Genomic DNA, 26,396 nt, shown 5'->3' with positions numbered 1-26,396 from the left:
TTCCAAATGATTAAAAAAAGGTTCTGTTTTACTTAGTTTAAAGCTCAAAATTGGTGCTTAAATCCCATTGCAGTATTTGAAACAATATTTTAAAAGAAACACCTTGAATCTGGTTTATGTCCGCATGATTTATATAATCTTTCCTATAATGATAATTATTGAATATGACATTTTAATGTGGAAAAACTCCCAAGTTTATACAGCATTCCATGCTAGTGTATATATATATATATATATATATATATTAGAAATAGTTGAGTCTTTTGTTCAGTCAGTTTTCCTTTTGCTGTAGCATCTCAAGCATTCCGGGCCATCTGCGCCTCGTCTCTGCAGTCTGCAGAGTGACTGACTACATTCTGATATTTTTCAGACAGCGTCAGACACGTTTTCAAACACACTCATCCTTTCAGCCGGACTACAGCGGGGCTGTTATGTGCTGAAGAGTCTGGGTGCATGTGCTTTTACAGAAAAGTGCTCCAAAAGTTAAGAACCTCACATTCATACATTTAAAGTAATGTTGGCCAAAGCCAATTCCCATGAACTTTGTAAAACAGAGGCTCAAGTGCTTTCTTGTACCATTCAGACTGCAAACACGAGTTCTTGAATTTGATGGAGAGCCTATTAATCAACCCAGAGGATTTTTTTTTTTTTTTTTTACTTTTATAGCTCAGTTGAGTTCTTATGTTTTATTAAAGTATTAACTTTGTCTCCAATGTAAGTGAATTCCCATGACTTTTCTAGTTGTCTGTAATAGTAATAATGGTAACACTTTAGTTTAGGGTCCAATTCTCACTATTAACCATTTGTTTATTAGCATGCTTATTACGAGGATATTGGCTATATTTATTAGTACTTATATAGCACATCTTAATGCCTTATTCTGCATGACCTTATCTACATCCCTTAATCCTACCCAATACCTAAACTTAAAATTAGATTAAATAGTTAGTTAACTACGTTACTAACTATTCATAAGCAGTGATTAGGAGTTTATTGAGGCAAAAGTTGTAGTTAATAGTATACGTTAATAGTGAGAATTTGATTTGACCCTGATATAAATTGTGATAATAATAATAATAATATATTTAGATGTAATATCCATAGCTTTTTTAAAGTCTCCGTGTAGTCAATAATTGTATCCCTTAAAACTCATCTTTGGTCACCAAAATGACATATCTAAACGTTTTTTTCCTTTAAAAAAATTATTCATGCCTCAAAATAGCTTGAATGTACACTCTAAAAAAAATGGTTCTTCAGCGGTTCTTCAGGGGTTCTTTGCGGTGGTCATGGTGCTAAATAGCACCACTACCATTTAAAGAACCTGTTAAGCCCAATTTGGTTCTTCAGCGGTTCTTCAGTGGTTCTCCGTGGTTAAGGTGCTCTATCTATGGCACCTCTCAAGGTTCTACATAGCACCATTTGACAAAGATAAGTGCTATATGGCACTTAAAGTGGTTCCCCTATGATTACAAGCCAATGAACCACTTTTAGTGCTATTTAGCACCATTTTTGTTTACTCTACACCCTTGCCTCATTTAGTATATGCGGTTCTATGAATATGCAAATTAGCCACGCCTCCACTCACTCACACCAGCTCAGAGATCCGCTCGTTGACGATCACACGTTGACGTGATTGGTTACAAGGTAGTTTGTGACGTCAGAAACACCAGGGATTTCAAAACGTGTTTTTGAGACAATAGAGAAATACTCACCAATGGTGTTGACTTGTGAATTTGCACATGGTTTGTCTTAAAGCATATTAAAAACACCACATAGACATACAAAAAAAAAAACATTTAAAACTTGATGTTCACCACAGGGGGACTTTAATAATTTTTACATTTTCTTATAAAACGTATAAAGCTCGGAAAATAATCCTCTCTGAAGTCACAGTAACTTTTGTGATGGGTTTCTTGCAGTAATAAGTATTGGTATCAGGAGAGATGAACAAATATTATATATCATGAGCCATGAACACACAGTGGGCCAAATTGCTGCATGTTGAATGTAGCATTTTAGGTCAGAAATCCATACAGCAACACATTATAGGTCAGAACAGTAATCCAGCACATATTTTGTCTATTTCTTTCTCGCATTCATTTATTAGCACATTTTAGCCTTGGAAGTCTTTTGGAGGCATTTTATTTTGTACCGGAGGTGGTGTCATCTGTTTCTAAAGCACATTTTGTGAACCTCAAGGTCAAGAGTATTTAAACGGCATGCAAAGAGCTTCAAGCCTTTACTGAAGTTCACTTTTTTTATTTACTAAGCAAGTGACATTTCTGAGAGAAAGAGGTTTTACATAATAAAACACATTACTTAAAATAAAACACATTTTATTGAAGAATAATATAGCTAGAGCACTGCAAAAGCCTCTATGATTTTAGGGTGTTGTGGGTTGATGCCAGGGAGTCGCAATGTGGTTGCTAAAGTCTTCGGGGTGTTTTTTTTACACGTCTTTGCCGTTCCCAGCATGTTCTGGGTGGTTGTTAAGTAGTTACTGTCACAAATCAAAATAGCCTATCCCGACTCTTTATTTTGGACCCTTCTTTTATGTTAGTCTATTGGATATTCCACGGTTCGTTCTAATTCCAAACTATTTATATTAATAGTGATGGTTCACTTAGCAAACACCACAATTCCCCCCCCCCCCCCCCCCCCCCAACATGTGTATGGTTTTCCGAACTTTACTACATTCTATTTCATAAGGCATCTGTAAGCCACCATGGATGTGGTAACTCAGTTTTCCATTTGATTTTCAGTTATACTAGGCCGGGTGAGGACTTAGTCTAGTCTTTAATACAGTATTAGTGTGAATTGCAATCTTTGATTAGATGGAAAAGGTTTATTAGGATATCATGGACCATTAACTGCGTGTTACCCAAAAATAGAATATTCCAACATGTCTCTGTAAATGTCAGCAAACTCTTTGCCCTGGGTCTTTCTCTTCTGGTGTAGTTAAATGAGAATTCGAACAAGGCATATACGCACTAATTTCTGTCAGTGTGAGCAATTTAAAAGAAGCAGACAGATTCCAGGGTGGAATTATCTCACCGTATATCTTGCTAATGAATACCCATAGCTTGTGAACTTAAAACCATACAGCACAAGTGTCATATAGGCCTTTTTATTCTAGGTTGTCCTTGCATTTTTAGTGTCCCCTCGAGGGTTTTCAGATATGAAGCCGGGTGTGGAAGCCAGACGCTGGCGGTGCAGTTGATGCTTCGTCAATAGACGACTATAAAGGAAGAATTCATGACCTTGATACGGCCCATTGTGCTTAATTAAGTGTAAAGGTTGATTTACATGTGTGAGTCAGTGTGGAGGTTGTTGGTCTCGCTTGTGCCACTTAACAGCACTGAAGAACACAAAGACCTCCGAAATATGGATGGCTTCTTATATAATAGCTGGACTTAGTCATTCAAATGTGATAATAACTATCTTCTTTTTTTTTTCATTGTAAAACCACTTAGTTTCAAGAATATTTGATGCCTGTTTTGAGATATGTATATTATTTATATCACAAAGGTCTTTGTAATTAGTAAAAACATGCAAAAGAAAACAACGCTTATCCTCAGTCATCCAGTGAAAGTGACCGAGATAAAGTGTATAGTTATTGACCGGCCATGTGATCTGAACAATTTGGTCTCCATTAGGTGACCCGCTCCATGTAAAATAAAATGGCTACTAATATTAATCTCATGTAAGCACTATTAATTTCGTTATATTTAAAATTTCTTTATAGTTAAAATGTACTAAGTGCACTTAGTAAAATGTTTTGAAAATATTGACAAATCTTTTTAAAAGCTAGTTTACATCGCATGCCGATCTCCTAGAAATGTAGACTTGTTTGATTCATGTTGCTTTCATATGGTTTTCGGGGGAAAATATACACCATTTGTAAACAGTTTAAAATCAACTGACTAGTAATATGAGTGGGATTTTTTTTTTTTTTTATAATAAAAAAAAAAATAGGAACATGCTCATTTAAATTAAATAAATAATAATTAATTAATAGATAGGCCAAAAAATTGTGTCACACCATGCATAAGTCTGTAAAACGGATTTAATAAAAAAATGTTCTCGGCAGAGTTACGTAAAAAAAGGGGGACGGGCTGGACCTCATGCAAATGATAACAAGCTTGAAGCCAGTTTTACAAAGATGTCTCTTAACAATGTGAGAAGCAGCAGGACATGTTTTATAGTCCTACCCCAAACTAAATGACATAGTGTTTTTTTTTTTTTTTTTTTTTTTTTTACCAGTATGTACCTATATCAAAGAACCTCCTGATAGCCTGCCTGCTGTTGCCATGGAAGAGAAGGATGCAGATGAATTGGGGCAAATAGTGGTGTTGAATACCAATGAGCCTAGGAGCTGGTAGCTCACAAACACGTTTAATGCTTTTTTGCTAAACTACTGACACTGCGATTTTTTTTTTTATTGACCCAGTAATGGGACAGGACAACAGAAGTGGTCAGTAAGAGTGGGCGTGTTGTACGCAATCTCATTGAAACTCAATATATGGATTAATACCAGGCTTCAGTTTCCACTCTAGGCATTTGCCTAGTTAATAAAGTTATAATGCTAAGATTTGGCCACAGAATACCAAAGATGTTTGCTCGGACCCACGCTGAGGGTTGAATCCTTATCGTAGCTTACCGAGCTTCAATAAAAACATTTTTTTTTGTTCCCCACACAAATCTCATTCAGCCTTAGAGCGTCTCCCCTGTTGAGGATATTTGCATTGCCCTGTTGTTCTCCCTCTGGTGAGACCTGACTTCTAAAGACAACATGCCCTTATAAAGGATATTGCGGGATTATGGAAACCGCTCTGTGGGAGGAAGAGTCGTCTCCTCATTGGCGTCTTTGCCTTCCATAGATTTCTCTAGTATTTGGCTAGCAGGGAGCAAGAAAGCAACAAAAAATTGCAGGTATCAAGCTGCGTCTCCTGTGGCTGCAAGCTGATTCGGGGTATTATGGGTCCCTTTCCTCCTTTAAAACTCCCCCAGTAAGCAACGTCGTCAACCGCAAGTGTGTAATAATAGTGGCCAGCTTTGAAACTGCGAGCTCATTTACAAACAGCTGTAGCCATTGACAGGACAAAGCACAGTTCAAACTACATTAACAGGGCTTGGCAAGCATGATGAGGTCCGGAATCTTTTCGGTTCTCGGTGGGACAGCATGCCGTGTCAAGCTTGAATAACCATATTAAAACTCTTTGCTGTCAGCCCCAGTGGCTGTTCCCGGAAGACTACGAAAGCAGTTTAGATCACACCTCAACCTTATTGCAAATACCGAAACCGCTGCATTCTATTATCATACACGGAAATCGCAGAGCATAAGGGACTCTTCCGTGGGCTGTTTTCTTGAGTCTGGTAATATTTCTTTATTAGGTGACATGGTGACATGACTCATCTGTTTGTCATCTGGCTCCTCGGCGGTCGGTACGAGGGAGCTTACAGCAGACCGATGATGGTGATCTTTATCACTCGCGCTCTGTTCATTACCCCTTTGCAGTGACACTCATATCCTGGCAGATGGTCACTTTCCGATTGATTTGCCACGTTGGGGAGATTAAAATATTATGGCTCCGAAGAGACCGTCCGCTGTCCTCGTCAAATTAGCATTTTTGCCTGGCTGTTGCTCACAGAATGGGTCAATGTCACTCCAAAGGTGATGACGGAATTAGAGTAGGATCATGGGAATTGGGCAGCAGAGATGCAGGAACTCCTGATTTACCGTCACAGGGACGAAAGCTGATCCGGGTGTTTCCGGTAAGGATGCCTAGGACTACTAGCTGTGCTTACGGTGGGTGTAGCTAGCATATAAACACGTTCATACTTTTATAAATTTCTAAGTACTAAGTACCCACTAGGTACCCACCTTTTTTTTTTTTTTATAAACAATCTTTTAAATTGGGGGGGATGGAGAAACTTAAGACCAAGCCAACGCCTCTGTAACCTGGTTGCATCAGTAGTGAACTGAACAAACAAACCATGTCATTTAAGCAGTACTAAGACTAGCATCTAACTATATCTGTTTACCCGTGTTCACCTTTCGTCAAATCATTTAGCATTGTCAGGCATACATTAATGCATTAAAAATACTTTAAAATAAGACTTTAAGTAAAGTGTTACCACCAGTACTATAGGAGTGTTTCTATACTGGTTTTACCTCTGGATTCAGATTTCATTGGTGTTTTAAACCAAGTGGCGACTCAATACACTACCAGCTATTTTGTACAAAAGAACACAGAAATGTCCTCCATTTCGAAAGTTAATAAACCTTTTTATTTTGCTATCCTAACTGGGCACAATTATACGGTTAGTGATTTTATTATTTTTATTTTGCTATTGCAGATTAACTGCAAATTACTAGTTGAGAAGCACTGGATATAGGAGTTAAACTACTATCGGCATGTTTTAATGCAGTGTAATAAGATGCATTATCGAAACTTCTTTGCCCCGACATTGTACAAAATCTTGTGTAATTAAAAACACATGTATCGGTTTTCCGCAACGAATCTCGGTGGTACAAAAGCACCTTGTATGTATAAAAACATTTACACGGTAACAGAGCTCGACAAGGTTAAATGGGAGGTGTATTTGAGCCCTGATTAAAAGGCTCTCCCACCAGTTGCACCAAGCAGATCTGTGGAGTCGTGTACAGCAGTGCAACTGATAAGGTAGGGCTCTGAAAGGATTCCATTGTGTGTCGACGTGGGGCCTGTTCGCTGGAGTTCAGAGTTGGCTACCTATCTACCTGAAAGGAATTGAAAAGCGACCCTTGTGGTGACTGACCAGAATGACTGATAAGCCTCAGGGGGAGATTATAGCGATTATGGCACTGCTGGAGAGGTTGCCATGGCGATGAAATCGAGCATTCTCTTTAATATATTATTTACTGCCTCCGTTCCTGACCCACGTCATTTAATCAGGAGAGCTGGAGACCCATTCACTTTTAAAAGCACCGGTTCATGCACAGGAAGTTCACACACCTATGCCTGGGTTTTTCGCACAGCATAATACAGATGTTAAAAAAAGGACCAGGCTGATCATAAACTATACATGAAAACCAGCCCAACAGCCAGTTTACGCATCGCCGCAGGAAAGGCACAAGAGGCAGTCCACAGGCTGTTTCTCTAAAGCCAAACCAAACAATACAAAACACTGGATGACTCAGAATTAGTCCATAAAGTCAATGCATACAAAAAGCAAAAATGTTTTGACATGTCCAGACTATTATTAGACAAGCCATATACATGTGAAGCACTTCAAATGGCAAATGAGTGAGTAGTTGATTGAAGTTTGAAGACATTTGAATATTACGTTTGAATGAGCAAACTCATAACATTGGGAGTAGAATGGCTGACCCATCGCTCAGTGGACTTTGGTCATGTTACACAGGGCTGAACATGTCAAATTCAAGTAGCCAGTGGACATCACTAAAGCTTCTATAGAGGGAACTTTGGCTCCATGTCATTGAGGTGCAAATGTCTTTCAAATGGACTTTGTCCTTCCTGCTGTCTGACCACGAATGCTCATTGACCCTGACCGGCTAAAACCAGAGCGGAAATTATATAAACGCTCAACTTTGAGACAAAGGAGACGGTGGATACTTGGCTTTATTGAGATAATAAAGGAAATTAAGCAAGAAACGAGGATCTGACTTCCAAATCTCTCTATGCAGCATAAAACGTAAAAACCTTTTTTTTTTCTTGAAAGAATTATAATCCGTTTACAAACGCTATTGGGTGCTCTAATCTAAATTACTTTTCTTTCTCTTGAGCAAAATGCCAAATGTGGTTTCTTTAGTGTTGTCACTATGTTTTTCCACCCCTTAATACAACGTCTCTATATTTTCTAAGATTAAAAACAGAGGATTTTTGTCCTGTGTCTTAATATAGTCATGAGCCTTAATATAATATTATCTTTAATAAAACTGAATTTGTGCATTTTCTGAAGAAAATGTGAAAGGTGCTTGCCCATCCAAAACCGCTATAATATCGCTATAATTCTAGGATGTTTTGGGTGGTTGTCAAGGTGTTCAAATTGCTACAGAGTTGATATGGTGTTCTTGTTGGTTGATGGGGTGTTATAGGCAAAATCCAAAGTATAATAACTTAGAAAAGTATAAAGAAGCCAGATTAAATAGTTATATATATATATATATATATATATATATATATCTGTAGATATATATATATAACACTTTTAGGCCCGGTTTCACAGACAGGGCTTAGATTAAGCCCAGGTTAGGCATTAGTTCAATTAGGGCATTTAAGTAGCTTTTATTATCGTGCCTTAGAAACATCAACGCATTCTCACCCCAAGGCGTCACTAAAATGACAATTTTGACCATGCTTCAACATTCGACGCTTTAGGCACCCTTTAGCGTCAGTTACATGACGCGATCCTAGGGCGTCATCTTACTGACGCTTTACCTAAGCGTCAGTTAGATGACGCGGGTAGGTTTAGGTCTGGGGTAGGGTTAGGATTAGATAGCGTCATCTAACTGACGTTAAAGGTAAAGCGTCAGTAAGATGACGCCCTAGGATCGCGTCATGTAACTGACGCTAAAGGGTGCCTAAAGCGTCGAATATTGAAGCATGGTCAAAATGATTCCCAAGGCATCAGTTTCATGACGCCTAGGGATGAGAATGGGCTGGAAACATTACTTGTGTGCATCTTGAGACACAACAATAGAACTGACATATTTTACGATTTGTCAGTGCAAATTGCTTTCGACTAAAACAGCACAAACATCCATTTTAGTCTGGGACTAGGCTTAAGCCTTGTTTGTGAAACCGGGAAATAATAAAAGATGTATTCATCAATTTGGCACAATCCTCCAGAATTCAGTTTCTTCGTCATTGTGTAATTTCTTCACCCTTTGAACAATTTTATATGAAAAAAAAGGTTCATGTTTTCTGTAATATAATCATAATTTCTCTGTAGTCGTGGTTATATCAACTCTGAGTGTTCCTCTTAAGGCACACACACACTACAAAATAATCGGGCCGATTTTGGAACCAATACTTCCCTCCCGATAATCCTAGGTAACGTCCCAATTATCTTGATGATTCTACAGATGATCTTATATTATTTTCCTGTGGTGTGAGGTGTGTTATGAGTGCTTGGAAGAATGTTGGAGCTGCACCAAATGGTAAATATCCAACATCCTGAATATTTCCGATCAGAAATCCTGTTGTGGGAGGGGAACCCCGAGGACAAACGTGCACGGACTCTGTAGATTGTCACATGGAACGAAACGATACCCAATCAGAAAGCGAGCTGACGGAAGACATTTTCCCCCCTGAAAATGTACGGTAAAAAGCAGTCCAAACATTATTATCGCCATTTCTTCTGGCCCGTCGTCCGCCATGTTTGTTTATTCTAAAGTCACATTTGACCGCAAGAGAATTTGCTAGATTTCCCGCATTTACTGCCGGGAATCTCGTTGTTTGTGAAGGGAATCTGTTATTGTGTGTTGGGCTGTCTTGGTCACATCGTGGCACTTTCTCTATTGGAACATATCCACTATTGGAATAAATCTGTTAAATCTATGATTTATTTGTATCGTAATGTTTGTTGTTTGTGGTCTCTGACATTTTGAAGATTTGAAAAATATTTTAGCGTGGGCCAGCCTTTAAGCAGGTCATGAAGGACACATTTATCTACTAGAATTGAATAATCATTGACCTTTAGACTTTATCTGATGGTTTAATAGACTGGTTGTTGGGGGCGTTTGTCTTACACGTCAGGAGTAATGTGTCCTATATTTTCCCCACAGAAAAATCATTAACTCTGTTCATTAGTTAATCAACTGTTTCAAATCTGCAGGAAGAAGCTCCTTTACTGTCAGAAAATGTTAGTCAGACTGTAGTGAGAGATGTACGAAACGCTTTAAAGGCGTTCGGTTAACGTGGACTGTTTGAATGGTAACAAATATTTTACATTTAAAAGCTGTGACTGCAAGAAATTTGTTGTAATATATATTTCATTAACTTATATAATGTTAATGTTCCAGCCTACTTGAACTACTTTAATCTGCTTTGTAACATTTTTACAGTATAAAATCCCTCTTCACAGAATGAAGTCTTTTCCCCTTAATTAGATTTGAAAGTCTGTCCCATTTTTATTTCCCTCTCTCTCTCTCTACTGTATAGATTTGACCGTGTCCTGAAATATCTTCATAACAGCGTGAGTCAGCAGTGACTCCAGGCCTAATCAATTGTCCTGCTTTTGGAAAGCTGTTTATGAAGCAGGCTCCAGCAGACTACATGATGCATGAACTGCGCTGGTGGGCGTTTCGGGGATCTGGCAATGGGAATGCGTTTTAATATAATTCCCAGACACTCGAGAAGTACCGCGTGTTGTAAACTTGACATGCCAGGCCGCAGAAACACGTCGAAGTTTCTCATTATCGTCCCTTCCACGCCCTCAACATGCTCTGGTTTTCCTGGCGTTCTGGTGAAATGAAAGAATGGAGTGTGGTTGAGAGGATCAAATCTGCTGCCATGTGGCGGAACCGCAGCTCAGGAAAACGGAGAGTTTTAGCATAGCCGATCGGATGAGGTGAAAAGGGGGCGGGTTCGGTTGTGCTATTCCTGTGTAGTTGGAGTCAGAAGGGAAAAGGGCCGAGTGAGATAATGCAGGCCGGTCTGATGGACACCGCCGCAGCCCCATTGATCCGCTCAAACACCATTGTGACCTCGCAATCGAGTTGCATTAGAGTACGGTTGAATGTAGGCCAGGGGAAAGGGGCCATGCTTTAAATGTTAAAGCAAAAAAACACAGAAAAGACCTGAGCGAATAAATCATAATCAAATTGAATCACATTATCTATGTCAATTTACCTGAATGCTTCATGAGCTCTGTTCGCTTCAAATAAGCCAGCTCAGCCGACACACGACATGTCCATTTTTGAAAATATGCACACGTTAAAATTTTTTGAATGTTTTAAAATTAGTCTCTCTTATGATCACCAAAGCTGCAATTATTTGATCAAAAATACAGTAAAACAGTAATCTTGTGATTGTGAAATATTATCACAATTTAGAAGTTTTCTATTTTAATATATTTGTAATTTGTTCCTGTGATGTATTTTCAGCATTGTTACTCCAGTCTCCAGTGTCACATGATCCTTCAGAAATAATTGTTATATGCTGATTTGGTGCTCAAGACACATTTGCTCTTATTATCAATTTTAAAAACAGATTCCTAATATTGTTAAACACATTTTTTCAGGATTTGAACATTTTTGCAGTATGGTGTTCATTTATTTTAAATAGATAATTTTTTGTGTGACAATTTTAAAGTCTTTACTGTCACTTTTTATCAATTGAGTGCATTATTGCAAGCTAAAAAAAACATATTGATCTAAAACTTTTGAGCAGTATAGTGTAATTTTTAGAGAGAAAAAAAGTGTTTTTTTTTTTGTTTATAAAATGTTGGCAACAGATAAACAATACCAATATCTAATTAATACTAATGATATATGAATAAACAATACTTCACCCAAGTAATGTAGTTTTTTAGTTAGGCCTACGTATAGCAACTAGTTTATTGCCATTTTACAATGGTTTTGAATGCTGTTCATCCTCGAAACTATCAGTTAGCATTTTATGAAGCTTTACCTCTCACTGGTGGTTTTACAGAGTCACAAAGTGAATTGCATGTTGTTGAGCTGCACGCACTATAAAATGACATATGTGAGGTGGTAACACCTGTCATCAGTCAAAACTTGCTGCTGTGTTTCGTTTCCAATGGTCACAAGGAATGACTAAAGATTTGAAAAGACCCAGTGATAAATCTTGGTTCAACAGCCCTAGATTTGATTTCCACTGAATGGACTTTTTAAAGTCATTTGAATCCATTTTGCTGTCAGTGTCTTTGAGAACATCTCAGCATGTCAAACTCAGGGGGAAATGCTGTGGATAAAACGCGCAGTGACTGTGTTCTGACTGAATAATTACAGGAGAAGCTTCTCAGCAGACAGATTATTTTCCTCTTCATTTGAAAACATGAATGGAAAAAACATTCAGAGCCATGTTGACTTTATAATTTTACTTACGTGAATAAATCAATCGTACAGACTGATTTTAGATGGATTTTTACTTAATGTGGCCTCGTTTATACACATTGCTGGAGGAAATATAGATTAAACAGCAGTCTTTCTCTCACGTTATGAATCTTTCTAATAAATTATGTAATTTTTAACAAGACACATTTTAACACCATTTACAATCTGAGGAGGTGTGTGATGCAGCAGGCAAATAAAAATGATGCACCTAAGAAATAAACATTACCTCTACTGTAAGTTGTTTTCTTTGAAAAATGATATTTTGTTTGGTTTGCTTTTTACTGTAAATACACCTTCTAGGCAGATGGATATGCGTAATTCTCAGTCATAGCACATAATTGATTTTTTATACGTATTTTCTGGTGCATCCGTGCTGTGTTTTGCATGTGAGATTAATTTCTAAAAATAGAGCTATATTTAAGGTCAGGGCCTGTGATTGGCTGAATGTATATTTTGTGTTTGCTGCTCTGAGCTCAGTACCAGATTTCACTCTCACCACAGACATTTGATGCTCTTCACATTAGCAGAACATGACTTTTTTTTCACTGACTGTATCTCTCTTGTTGTCTGGCATTTCTCACCCTTCCATAAAATGGAGAGACAAACTTTTGTCAGAACTTATATAATTATTATAAATCATTATAAATGATCCATTATCTTACTCCTACTTTGATGAATAAAGATTTTACAATTTCAATAATATGATCTAATCACATTTTTTCCACATTGCAGTTATGAGAATGTTATATTTAAGCAAATGTACTTTTTTTCAGTGGAAAAAAAATGTATTTTTTCCCCGCTAAAGTTTCTCTCTATATTTCAGGGTTTAGCCGGGCAGCTATGCCGTTTGGTCTGGTGAGGCGGGAGCTGTCTTGCGAGGGTTATCCCATTGACCTACGCTGTCCAGGAAGTGATGTCATCATGATTGAGACTGCCAATTACGGCCGGACAGACGACAAGATCTGCGATGCTGACCCCTTTCAAATGGAGAACATCAACTGTTATCTGCCCGATGCATTCAAGATCATGTCTCAAAGGCAAGTTCTGTCATGCAAACGCATTTCCATGCTAAGATCTGTCACATTTTACTCTCCTTTCCCAAAACTCTCTCTTCAAAATGTGCCTTCTCTCTCATTTGGCCGTCTTTGATTACACAGTGCATGAATACGAGCATCTTCAGTGGCGGCGTGCATGAAGAACATTTCTCTCCACAATCTACACAACCAAACCAAACAGATCTCAATGCACTCATATCCGGTTTTCTTTTGAGCTTAGACAGTGTCGTACATCTGGAGGCTTGTGCTAAAAAAACAGGAAGTGATGTGTGAGCCTGGCTTTGATACGTAGGCTATTGCTGCGGGAGTGGCATACAGTTCCGCTCGGCTTATTATAAGAATGTCGTGATTCGTGGGGGAAAAGGTTTGAAAATGTGGCGTCTCAATTAGTCCTTTCAGCTGCAGGCAATTAGGCGTCTCAAGTGGGTGTTAATCTACACAGGAACTCTAGGCAGGGATTTGCCTCCGCAGGTCTGCAGAAGTCCAGATGTGAAATTGCATTGTTCTGCACTTTTCATCCTGATAGTTTTCTGGTCAATAATGAATCACCAACAACTTCACAATCTGTCATTGCTACAGTTACATTAATAATAGATTACTATACTTAATAATGGAAGCTTTCACTCAGTGCTACTTCATTTCTTTGTCTCTTTTTTTTACTGTTGATTTATATAGGCTTATATCAACTTAATTGATATAAACACCTCATGCTATGTCCCGTGGGTTTGTGTCGCCTATTAACTTGTTTAATAATGTGGACTTATATGAGGATTCGAGCAACTAGAGGAACTTTCTACATTATTTTGTGTTGGGCTTCTCTTGGTCTTTTTGTGTTTTGTTTTAAACATTAGACAATTGAGATATCGTTGAGAGCAGGGTTCAAAATAAATATCTGGCAACGTCAGAGAAGCCAGTAAAATGTATGTAGGAGGTGTATGTTTATCCTATATTGACGATAGAATTGTTTTTCTTTTACTTATATTTGTGACAAAATGGTGAAAATTTTTACGTTTTTTATGACTTAAAGGAACACTTCACCGCCGGCAAAATGGGTTTTCAATAAAACTAGCCTGGCTATACAGTAGAAAAGTGAAAAAAGAATTGGTGCCACCTGACTTGAGAGAACAGAGAATAAAATGTCTATTTGGTCCTTTTAACAAGTTGGTAGGAAAACTTCAACACCCATAATGCACTGGGCATGTTGTCATCTAAGGCCACTCCCACCAGTCTGCTATGGATATGCTTAACTAAACACCGCCTTTAGTAGGCAACACTTCTTTGCAAACATTTAATCATAATGGTGTCAACTCCTATTTTTCCAAGGTTAAACATAATTCAAAGTGTAAACGTTTAGTTTAGTTTTATTTTATTAAATATGAACGCCGCCATGGAAAATCTGAGAAACCTGCCTGTTTGTAGTCAACATTTCAAACTTTATGACCACAATGAAGGAGTAAACTGAAATAAACTGCTGTTTTGTCAGTTCCGCCAAACCCCCAAAACAAAACCCCGTTGCATACAGGTAAGAAAGCTGTTCAATTTTACCACAAAGTATAATCTATAGTTTTCACCAAATCCCTGGAGCTGACAAATTTTGTGTTTTTTAACAAATAATTTCTCTGTCCAGGTAACAAAGAGAATGAGTAAACAGGAAGTTATTGGGAAGACAGAGGGGGAATGAAGTTTAAAAATGTTGCAGACTGGATCACTCTCATTAGAACCATGGCTCAACAAGTTAGAGATATGTGTGCTGCGCTTTTTCCCCCCCAAATTAGCGTGGCTAATAAACGTATTATTTAACTTATAAGCACAGCTGTGCTCAAATTACTATTCACGTTTTGTGCATTAGCCCTTTAGCAACACATATGAAACAAAAGTTTTGTTGCAGGAATTCTCTTGTTCCTGTCGTCCTTGCTCTGCTAAGTACCCTGCTTTGGGGAGCAGGAGGGAATGGCTGCAGTGCTGTACGAGGGAAATTTGTTCTGTATTCACACCATTAATATCCGTGACAGAGGCGTCTGCATGGCTCTCAGAAGACCAGCGTTAGCGCACAGCCGTGTACGGCACTCCCACTGTACATATGGTATTAGTGAATACTTCGAGCATTGCAGATTAAGCTTTCATAAGTCACCGTAAATACAGGCTTCTAGAAACAACAGCTACACCTGTTTAAGAATTCAGAGCATTGGGAATTTGTTGGCCTGGTAATAAAGTATTAAATAAAGCCCATGATTCCTGATTGAATTAGATATGTGAGGTTCGGGCTGCTTTAATGCTATGAATAGAGGAAGTGAGGTTTAGTTCAGAACAGACAATAGAAATCGTGTTTGGTTTTTTAATATCAAAGTACTGCAAATATACTGCCATAATTTTGTTTACATTTCATTTCATTTTGGTTTGTTTTAATTTGTATTGGATGCATGATGATCTATTCTTCGGTCCTTTTCAGTTTGACTGTTTTCCCGGATTAATGTTTAATTATTTCGAACAAATCTGGTTCTTCCTAAACTAAAGATTCAAATAACAAGTGGTCATGTTTTGTGTGACATAAGTGAATGACTAGCTTATCTGCCATAACACTGCATATAATCAGAGAATAGATATACATAGATATAATGATAATATAGATCAATTTGTTTCATATTCAGATATGAAATTTTGAATATTGAGCAGTTATGTTCTTCCAGGCATCATCATTTTTTTTTTTTTTTTTACTTTATGTCATGTTACTGTGACAAATACAGAATCTGCTCGCCATCATCTTAGAAGTGCTTTATTATATATTGGTATGATGTTTTTATAGATCAGTCAAGAACTGTATCACTGTATCACTCAGATCACCAATCAAAGCGGCCTCCTGTCAACAATATTGTAGTCATATAATGAATTTGATTGATAAAGTCAAGTCACCTTTATTTATATAGCAATTTTTACAATACAGACTGTATCAAAGCAGCTTCACAGTGATAACATGAAAATAATACAAAGATAAAACGTGTGTGTGTGTGTGTGGTTCAGGTATAGTCTACGTTATGGGGACATCCCACAAAGATGGCAATATACGAACCTCAATATTTTCTTTTCTGTCTCCATTTCCTGGGCTCCTTAACTAAAACTTTCTAGATTATTTTATATCTAGTTTCAACAATTGTTTATATAGACTACACATCAGCTAATTTGCTTGAAATAACTGATATATCAAAGAATCTCATTTGTAATATATTTTGTATTTTATTTTGTGTGGCCATTTTATTACATTGGTGAAATCCAGATTTCCTGACTGAAAGATTTCCTCCAACTTACCACACTATTGTTTTGCTTTAATGAGTGACATTTCTACTGTAAATGTTGTGATATCTTGAAAGCATTGCTTCTGTGAGTTTTCAGAGTTTAGGAGCGAGAGATCTGTCTAATGAGGGGCGTCCTGTGAAACCGCTTAATGTGTGACTGTGGTGTGAAGAGCAAACACCAACTGTCGGCTAACAGGAACATTATGAGAAAGGAAATTTAGCATACAGTAGCCCCAAACAGTATTTGAACAGTTTATCCACATATTAAAATGTATAAATGTCATTATATAATATAAAATAAAATATCGAATCAAATAGAGTTTATTTAAGGCCGTTTTCAGATCTGTAGGTCGTTTGCTTTGTTCCAGAACAGGAACTTAATTTGTTACAATGTTGCATTTTCTTCTTAGTTTGATTTGCTTTCACAAGGCAACAAATGTACCAAAATGTGTTTATGCATGTCAAATCATGTGAGTAAAGAGTTTCCTCTGTCACATGCAAACACTCATACGAATGTAGCCGTCATTCCCACTGATTATATATATGTTTAAAATTATAAAGTCAACTTATGATGAGAGCACAGGTGCAGAAAGGTTGATTTGATTTGATTTGTTTTTAATCAAACATTAAAAACATGTGCAGATTAAGAAAACTATTAATCAGCATACAATGATTAATCCCATGTTGTAGCAAAATAAAAGGTGCGACCAAATCACAACTGAGAAAGTTGGTAGCACCAGTGGATCAGTACCAGTACCAGCACCAGTAAAACCAGTGGAAAAGTTAGTCTGGAGCCCTTTAGGAATAAATGGAGAAAAAAAAAAATGAAACCAAATTCTGGGTAGGCTTGGTTGAGGAAAAAAAAGCAATTCAACTGAACATATATATATATATATATATATATATATATACATGTGTGTGTGTGTGTTGGGTTGAATTGCTTTTTTTCCTCAACCAAGCCTACCCAGAATTTGGTTTCATTTTTTTTTTTTTTCATATATTCCTAAATAAACTGAACTAATGGAGAAAATGCACCAGGATCCGAAACAAACGCTCCAAATGAGCCAGGTGTGAAAACTCCCCTGGATGAAAGATAGCACACACACACACACACACACTTTTCAATCACAACAAGATTAGCTTTAATTAGTAAAATAAGAAGTATTTGGACACTTTGTGGTTGTCAAACGTTGGGATGAATGTGATGAGTTACACCTGTGTGGCCTGGATGGGAAGTAACTTCATAAATCCAATAAACTGGTATTGAAAGCTTAAAAGTAATTGCAAAAATGACATTAAGAATGACCTTTTAACACTACAAGAAATATAGCACCAAAAATAAAAAATATTAAAATACAATAAAAAAAAAATCAAGATGTGTCAATTCCATCTATATTGTATCAAGCCAAGTTTTCTAAAATAATAAAACGTTAGGCTTGTTATGCCACAATTTTGACTCAATAAGTTATTATTATTAATCTTTTTCCTCTTTTAAGATAATTTGTGATCATAATTTATTCACATGGCACATTATGCAAATGAACAACACAGTGTGACTGAATGAAATATGAATAGGAACAGTCTCCCTATAATACAACTACAAATAACCAAACAACCAATCGCCACATTATGGCACCAGCTTTGGCCGTGTGTTATAATTTTAGATCTATAATTCATTTATATGGGTAAACATGCTAATATTCTCATCTGTTACCACATATGAGTGCTCGTTAATAAAGAAACTCCCATATGAGGGACGTGTTTTTTTCAGCAAAGTTCGTGTCTATGTATAAATTTTCATCTTCAAACATTACCCGTGGGAATTCACAGCTGTGGACGGAGCAGCACTCAATTCCACGTGCTTCGCTGCTTTTACGAGGAAAAAAAATAAATTCTCCACTTGTTTATTAGCAAATAGAACATAAGACAAATGAATTGTCAGGGTCGCGTGCTGAGGTAAAGAGAAATGACTGCAGGAAGAGATGCTGCCCCAAGGCCAGGTCAGAAAAACGCCAGCAGGCTAATTCACCCCCGTGCTGCGCTTACAGTAAAACATGCTCTCTATTCCCAAACCAAAGACCTTTGTTTCGAGATTCTTTTCCTCTAACTTAGGACAATCACCCTACATTATTCTCAGAAATTGTGAGACGCAGCATACATTTTTGCATGTGAAAATCTACAATAATATTATGGTTCTGCCCAACAAACACCACTAAAAATATGTATTAGTGGGACCAACAATTCTAAAGGACCAACAATTCATTGTTTTTGAGTTGCTATATTCTTTAAAAAAAAAAAAAAAAAAAAAAAAAAAAAAAACATTTTGATGTTACATTTACACTATACCATTCAAAAGTTTGAAATCTTGAAGATGTGTAGTATTTTTGAAAGAAGTCTTTTATGTTCATCAAGGAGGCATTCATTTGATCAAATTTGTAAGTATTTCAAACTGTGAAATATTGCAATTTAAATTTGGTTGTGATGTTGTAATTTATTCCTGTGCTCAAAGCTGACTGTTCAGTTGGCGTTACTTCAGTTTTAAGTGTCACGTGTGAACCTTGAGAAATCATTGTAAAATACTGATTTAGTGCAACAAAAGCTGTTTTTAACAATGGAATTAATAGAAGAAATTCTGAAGGATCAGGTGATGGCTGCTTAAAATTCAGCTTTGCCGTAACAGGAATGGATAACATGAAAACACACACACACACACACACACACACATTTATATATAAACATAGGTCTTATTTTTGTAAGCAACTAAGTTATTTGTGGAACTAAAAAAAACAGCATTTAAAGCTTTTTTTGCTTTTAAATTGAACCATTATTTTTTATTGGATTCTGTTTTTTTTTTTTTTTTAAACAAGTATATTGATGATTAATAAAGAACTAGAGTGATTTGTAGAAATTGGGGAGGGAAAAAAAAACACATTTAAGCCTTTACCAACCTTTTTGGTTCTAAATTGAACCATTATTTTTTCAGGGAAATATGTAGTTGCTTAGAAGATTTAGCGATATGGACAGCATAGATCCAGACCTCAGGAACAACGTGACACAGATTGATGGACTATTACTGCCGCTACTTTTTCAGCATCTTGCTGTACACTGTGTCTCTAAGCCATGAGATCATTTCTGCACTTTATCTTTTATTGATGTGCTTAATTTTAGTTCCTAGAACCCACATAAACCACCTTCTGCATGACTTCCTGTTAAACAGGCAGTGGAGGGATGGTTAGTTCATTCTGAGTGAAATGGCATATAGGGAAAATGAATCCATCATAGGTACAATCAGCCTGGCCTCAGGGGGATTCATACAGATGTATAACTCATGTGCTGGCAGGTATGAACACTCATAGATGAGGCTGTTTATCTTTGTCGTTGGGCTGAAAAGGTCCACTTTGGCATCTATCCGCTCCGCTAATTCCCGCCGTCTTTTATCTGGTTCCTGCTCTGGGCCACCATCCCTCCGTCCATCAGCTCTGTCTGCAGGGTTGCTCTTGGTATGACGCGAGCCACAAGAGCAGCTATTGTATTCACAGCTGATTGATACTGGAATGTTCCGGGTTCAATACAAGTTAAGCTTAACACAAAAATAATTTAGGGTACGTTTACACCACAACGATGCACTTAGTCGTTTGCGCTTTTCGTGTACAGACAATACTATTGTCAAAACGCTTCACATGAATCCGCGAAAACAACTAAAACGGCTGAATTATGCATGCCAGGCTAGTAGTTTATGATGTCACTTTGTAAAGAAACACTATAGACTGAATGCACGTGGCGGAACCGTTTGCACAAATTCAAGGTTTTGTAGTTTACAGAACAGTATCGGTTTCAAAAATGTGCCCACAAAACGCTGTTGTCGTGTAAATGAATGGCCAAAATGCATATGTTTTTAGTTGAAAACGGTGTTGTGTAAACAAGTTAAAAAAGTTACTGTAACATTATGCAGAAATTATTCAAAATTGTAATTTTCCATGGTAATCAACATTACTCCAGAAATGCTGTTGCTAGAGCAAAATCCAGAACATTCCTTTAAACTCTGGGGCATTTTTGTGTGTGTGTGTGTGTGTGTGTGTGTGTGTGTGTGTGTGTGTGTGTGTGTGTGTGTGTGTGTGTGTGTGTGTGTGTGTGTGTGTGTGTGTGTGTGTGTGTGTGTGTGTGTATGTGTTTCACTCATCTGATTTCTTTGTATATTTCTCTTGCTCCGTTCAGGTGTAACAACAGAACGCAGTGCATCGTCATCACTGGACCAGATGTTTTTCCTGACCCCTGCCCAGGAACGTATAAGTACCTTGAAGTCCAGTATGAATGTGTTCCCTACAGTAAGTATAAGCCATCTTTTTAAATCTATATATATTTATGTTTAAGACTAAAAGCCTTTTTATGATTGTGCCTTCAAAAGTTTTTCTCCAGGATACAGTTTTTTGTCCTTGATAATACAGTGTTTAGAAAACATGTACAGTAGGCACTTTTACAGCATTTGCCACTGATCAACTAAAAAAGAGACTTTTTCTTGTCAAAAGTAAAATTGTTTAAAAATACACACACAAAAAAAAATCACACTCTTTAAAATGACACGCATTGATAATCATGTTCTCTGAAGTGATTGTTAAATATATCACTTTTAAGTATCGTTTGATTGTAGTATAAATACAGCTCTATCTAGAAGGCCCAACTTCTGGTGAGTCATTATTGCAGAAGTTTCAGACTCCAAACAGTGAAAGTGAAATGTAATTGAAAAGCACAAGGCAGCGGATGGATACAAGAAAATGTCCCAAGTCATTGAATATCCCTTGGGGTACAGTTAAAGCAACAATTAAGAAATGGAAAGAGTATGGCACAGCTGTAAATCTACCTAGAACGTCCTCAATAACTGAGTGACCGTGTAAGACTGGTGAGAGAGACCACCAAGAGACCAATGATTTACAAGCTTCAGTGGCTGAGATTGGAGACTGTGCATACAACAACTGTTGCCTGGGTGCTTCTCCAGTCAGGGCTTTATGAGAAAGTGCCAAAGATAAAGCTACTGTTGTTAAAAATAAGTCATATGACATCTTGACTAAAATTTGCAAGAAGGCATGAGGTCTCAAAACAGGTGGAAGAAGGTTGTGTGGTCTCAGTTTTTGAACGAATGTTCGTTAAAATAGCCGAAATACATTTTTACTCGTTTTTAGAAATGTAATTTGACATGGAAGTAATAATAACAATAATAATAATATATGTAAGATATGTATACTACTATTTATATTTATGCATTCAGCATATATATATATATATATATATACATACATATATACAACTTTTTATAGGCACTGTATTATCAATATCAGTGTTTGCAAGACTGTATACGTAGGCTATCTGTAGTGATTTAATGACCGTGATGACATATTTTCACAGTGTATTCTCATTAGTCTTCCTGCATTTATTTACTGTGCATACATGCAACCTGATTGATCTTATTGTTTTCTTGCTATTTAAATATATATAGCTGCTTTTGTCTTTGTAAAATAAAACGAGCACAGAGTGTCATGAAAACACCAAGTGTCTTTGATGCAGCATTTCATTTGCACCAAATCTAAGATTAAAACTTAAAACTCTATTCGTTTGCTGCCTTGCAAGCACTGCTGTTTCCTTCAGGATAGAAATAGTTATTCGTGATTTCTTGTGTTTTTAGTGTTTGATTTGTATCATAAAACCTTGTAGAGTGGATTAGGTGTGATTGTAGCGCACAGAGCTTGGTACAAAATGCTTTTTGCTGCCTTGTTTAAATTTGACAAAAACTAAAATGTAAACCATTTCAATGTGCTTTTCTCCCTTTGAATAGTTTGTTTTTAGCCGTCTGTAAACTCTCAGGATCATCAGAGCAATACATGAAAGCAAAGCAACATTCTCTGACGTCCAGTAATATAATCGCTCAGAGACAGACCAGCATGATTTCTTTGGCCTTAAAAATATGATTTGGCTAAGCATAGATATGCCGGTTTTATGCCAACTAATAAACAGACCTAAGCAGGGGCGTAGCAACCGGGGGGGACGGGGGGGACACGTCCCCCCCACTTTTAGATACAGGTGATTCTGTCCCCCGCATTTTTTTTTACTCAGCGCCAATATTTCCGCCCGTGTTCTCTGATTTGTTACTTAGACTTGAGTGAGCTAACATTCAGCCAATCACAGCGCGAAGCATCTATTGGCCGCGTCTGCCATGAGCTTTAAATCTTTTGTTGCTCTTGCGAATTTTCGTGTTTGTTTAGTCGCTTTGCTGTTTGGCCGTCTAATGCACCCCAGAAAAAAAGCAGAGGACTACATCATTTTTTTCAAACACACACTGTTACAGTATGTCGCGATGACATGAATCACACGTAAATTTTCCTTGTTATGATTTAACCTACTGTAACGCTGTAAGAAGTGTAAGACAACAGAACCCGTATGGACCTCGTCACGTCGCGCCGGATTGTGTCGAGTGTGTGTTAAATGCTCTCCTACTTATTGCTTTGGATAAAAGCGTCTGTTAAATGAGACATAACAGATTATTCCCAGCAGGCACACAACGTCATAAGACGTTGATATTTGGTCAAATTTTGGTTGCGACGTCGGGTGACCAAAATTCAATGTAAATTCAACATGTCAATGTTAAATTGATGTCCAATACCGAATACATTGATTTAGGTTTTATTGATATATTTTTATAAAATGTCTGTTGTATAAAATTACTGTAGGCTAGATGTAATCTGTTCTGTACTCATTGAACACTTTTTTTTGTCCAACTGTTAAGAAGTAAGATAAAAGTTATTGTTCAAGTGTAGGCCTAGTTTAACTGAAATATTGTAAATATCATAAAATATATTTATTTCATAAAAATAAAGTATATATGTCCACAGTTGTGTGAAAGTCCCAAGTCCTGCAATATTTTTTTATTTCGAGTATGATTTCACAAAAATAGGTTGCTGTAAACTATCATGGCATGTTCCCAAAATTGGCACTAGGGTGCTGTAAAATGCCAATTGCTATTCCATCTAGAATTTATTAGTATGAACATCACCTTTCAGTCCCTCCAAAAAAACGCGATTATGCGATCGCATGATTCAATGCATAATCAGCCAAAGTCTGCATATTTATGCGGGGGCATTTTTTTCAAATACGCCGCACTTTTGCCGTATAAATTGCCGATTTCCACGCAAAATATGCGGGGCTTGTATGATTTCATAATCCCCGCATTTTTGTTGCAAAAAAAAGTCACATATATCTTAGCAGAAAGTTGAAAAATGTTGCGTTTGCTTCACACGAGAGCAGCCGTTTCCCCCGGTTGCCATGGGAACATTATGAAGTGACGTAATTACTCGACATGAACATCATTGAAAAAAAAAATGAAAAAAAAAGCTGTAAAACAGGAAACATTTTTTTCATATTTTAAGGTCTGAAATAAAACAAGATTAAATATTCCAGCACTTTCTGTGATGTAGTATGTTTGCTTATCATAGGAAGTAATAAGAAATAGCTCTTTACATTAAGGTAGTAGCCTAGTGAGAACAGGGTGTTGGGGAATCACTTTTTCTCTCTTTTTCATCAAACCGCAGTCTTTGCAAGTTCCCCCAATTTCATCACATAAAATTGCAAATATCCTGCATATTCCATCGCCCGCATAATCAAGGATTTTTGCCCGCAACAATCACAAAAAAACTCTGCATTTTTCTGGAAGGACTGACCTTTGGGTCACATCACCACACCATTTTGTCCCCCCCACTTTTATAATGGCTGCTACGCCCCTGGACCTAAGATATTTTACGTAAGCGCTTGATTATTGTGTTTGCTTGTAAGAAACCGCAACTATACGACTGTCAGAAAAGACAAATGACTGCACATGGATCTAACATGAGCAAACTCCAAACAAACGCCTCACTTCTATGCTCAGATTTCCCATTACATTAAGAGTATGGATTGTTTTGCTCCATTAAACAATTAGATAGTAATATTATTCTCTGATTGAATTGTCTCGTCTTCTCAGAGAATGTTTCCAGAGACTTCACATACCAGACGGGGTCCTCTGCCGCACATTTCCCACCGAGATAACAAAGGCCCACTGGATTTTAGTGCTTAATATTAGTTTAGTCTACATCCGTATGGGTTACTGAAGTCAACATTCCACACACAATTTTGAAAGCTGTTGTTTCATAAAGTTTCATGTTTTTCATCTTTTCTCCTGGAATATCTGTGATTGTTCACCTTTTCTTTGCTGATATGCAAGCACCTTCACAGAATACGTTTTTGTGTTGTGTTGTCTTGTGTGTGTTTTTTTTTTTTTTTTGGTCTTAATGTCTTAATGTTTTTGCATTACCTCCTCTAGGCATTTCCAGGCGGTCCGGAACAGTTTTATTTACTAATCACAGTTTGACTCCATAGGACGGCAGAGCCCTCATGTCACCCTCAGGCTGCTGAATGCTGTTTTTCGACTTTATTATTTTCTTGACTTGTTTGGTTGCAACAGTGGAATGTTCATGGTGTTCTTTGGCTGATGGTATCCCAGAGAACAGGATTTGTCCCAGTAGTGGACTGCATACTTTGCGATCCAGCCAAATTGTATTGGCTGACTAAACTATAAATGATTTGCCTCATAGATGGATGTTGCCATGCTTTTCTTTTTTTTTCCCATTAGTTGTAACCTACCTCATTAGTAACCCGGAACTATAAGGACTAACTTAGTTCTTATTTTATTTATCAATGGGTAAAGGCTCAGATTATTTATATAATTATTTATTTATGTATTTATGTGTTTGTTTTTTTGTTTATCTATCCTTTCATTCGTTCATTCAAGCCTTTTTGTTGCTGTAATATTAAGAAACTGAAACCAATTTTATGGACCATTAAGATTTCTTTTTTTTTTTTTTTTTTTTTTTTTTTGCATTGATATTATTTTTAGGACAATTAAGCAAATTTTTCAATCAAAAATATTATACTGTAATGCATCCAGATGGGAGTTTTTTTCTTTGCAATTTTTATTATTCTCAATTGTGATTTACATTATACATCAGTACTACAATAAATTATTTTTATTACAGTATTTATTTGTTAAATCAGCATAAATTAAAGGCAGCACAACAACAAATACTATATCAATCATACATCTTGACACGTTGCAAAAAAGTGAAACAGTATACGTATTATTATCAATGGTCCTACTAACAAATCGAATTTATTTTCTGCAAAATGTATGTTGTTATATCTTCTTTGTCTCTTTTCTGTGTTCTGGAAAGGTTAATGAGATTAATTTAAATGCTTAATAGAGCTCATGTACAAAATGGCGACTTCAATAAAAAATAACACCATGCTTAGTCTCATGGACATTGTGCCCAGGGAATGGACACCCTTAGTAGATCGATCATAATAATACAAGAAGGAAATCTGAGAAATGTAGCTTTATATTGTTGGAAATGTTCATGTTTTGGATTTTGTAACATACTGCTGCTGAGGATGGCCTTCATGAGATAAAACTCCTGAAGACTGTCAAGATTATATGTGTATGTCGGTCTGCATTCCGTCTTTCTGTCTGTCTATATGTCTCTCTTTATCTGGTGCTATGGACAAATTTGGAAGGACAGTGTATTGGCCCGTACAAAACAATGACAATAAGAATTAAACTTGCATTGAATTGATCTTGCTAGCATTATATCCTTCTTGGCTAGTAAATTAGTTATTTGAAAATTATAAGCACAAAAAAAAAAAAAGCTATTTTAAAGCCAAAAAGATCTGAAAAATCGAAATAAGCTGTGTAAGCTAATTATTTGTTTGATGTTTAGAAAAATATGTTTAAGAGAATTATTATCCATGGAAAAAGCTGTCAGTAACATTTGGAACTGGCACTGTCAGTGAAACAGACACACACAAAACAAATCAATAATTTAAATGTTATAATTACAAATAATAAAAATTGCACTTCTATATTTCCGATGAAACATTCATTTTTTTACT

At 36.8% G+C, this 26,396-nt stretch overlaps 1 protein-coding gene across 41 annotated transcripts in view; it reads left to right on the top strand.

Annotated features, from left to right (window-relative positions):
- adgrl2a (adhesion G protein-coupled receptor L2a) overlaps window positions 1–26,396 on the top strand; it is a 116,353-nt gene that overhangs the window by 33,547 nt on the left and 56,410 nt on the right. For all 41 annotated transcript variants that reach the window (XR_008805962.1, XR_008805960.1, XR_008805961.1 and 38 more), the window contains exons 3-4: window positions 12,909–13,122; window positions 20,646–20,755. Coding sequence is in view for 38 of the 41 variants with exons in the window: in XM_056244347.1 (XP_056100322.1) it covers window positions 12,909–13,122; window positions 20,646–20,755 (324 nt within the window). In the remaining 3 variants the exon portion in view is untranslated. The remainder of the gene's footprint in view (window positions 1–12,908; window positions 13,123–20,645; window positions 20,756–26,396) is intronic.

Source organism: Rhinichthys klamathensis, unplaced genomic scaffold, assembly GCF_029890125.1.
Source record: "Rhinichthys klamathensis goyatoka isolate OS25496 unplaced genomic scaffold, OSU_Roscu_1.1 h1tg000968l_1, whole genome shotgun sequence".
Lineage (NCBI taxonomy): Eukaryota > Metazoa > Chordata > Actinopteri > Cypriniformes > Leuciscidae > Rhinichthys > Rhinichthys klamathensis.
Note: the sequence above shows the minus strand (reverse complement) of the source record. Positions and strands in the feature narration are given on the sequence as shown.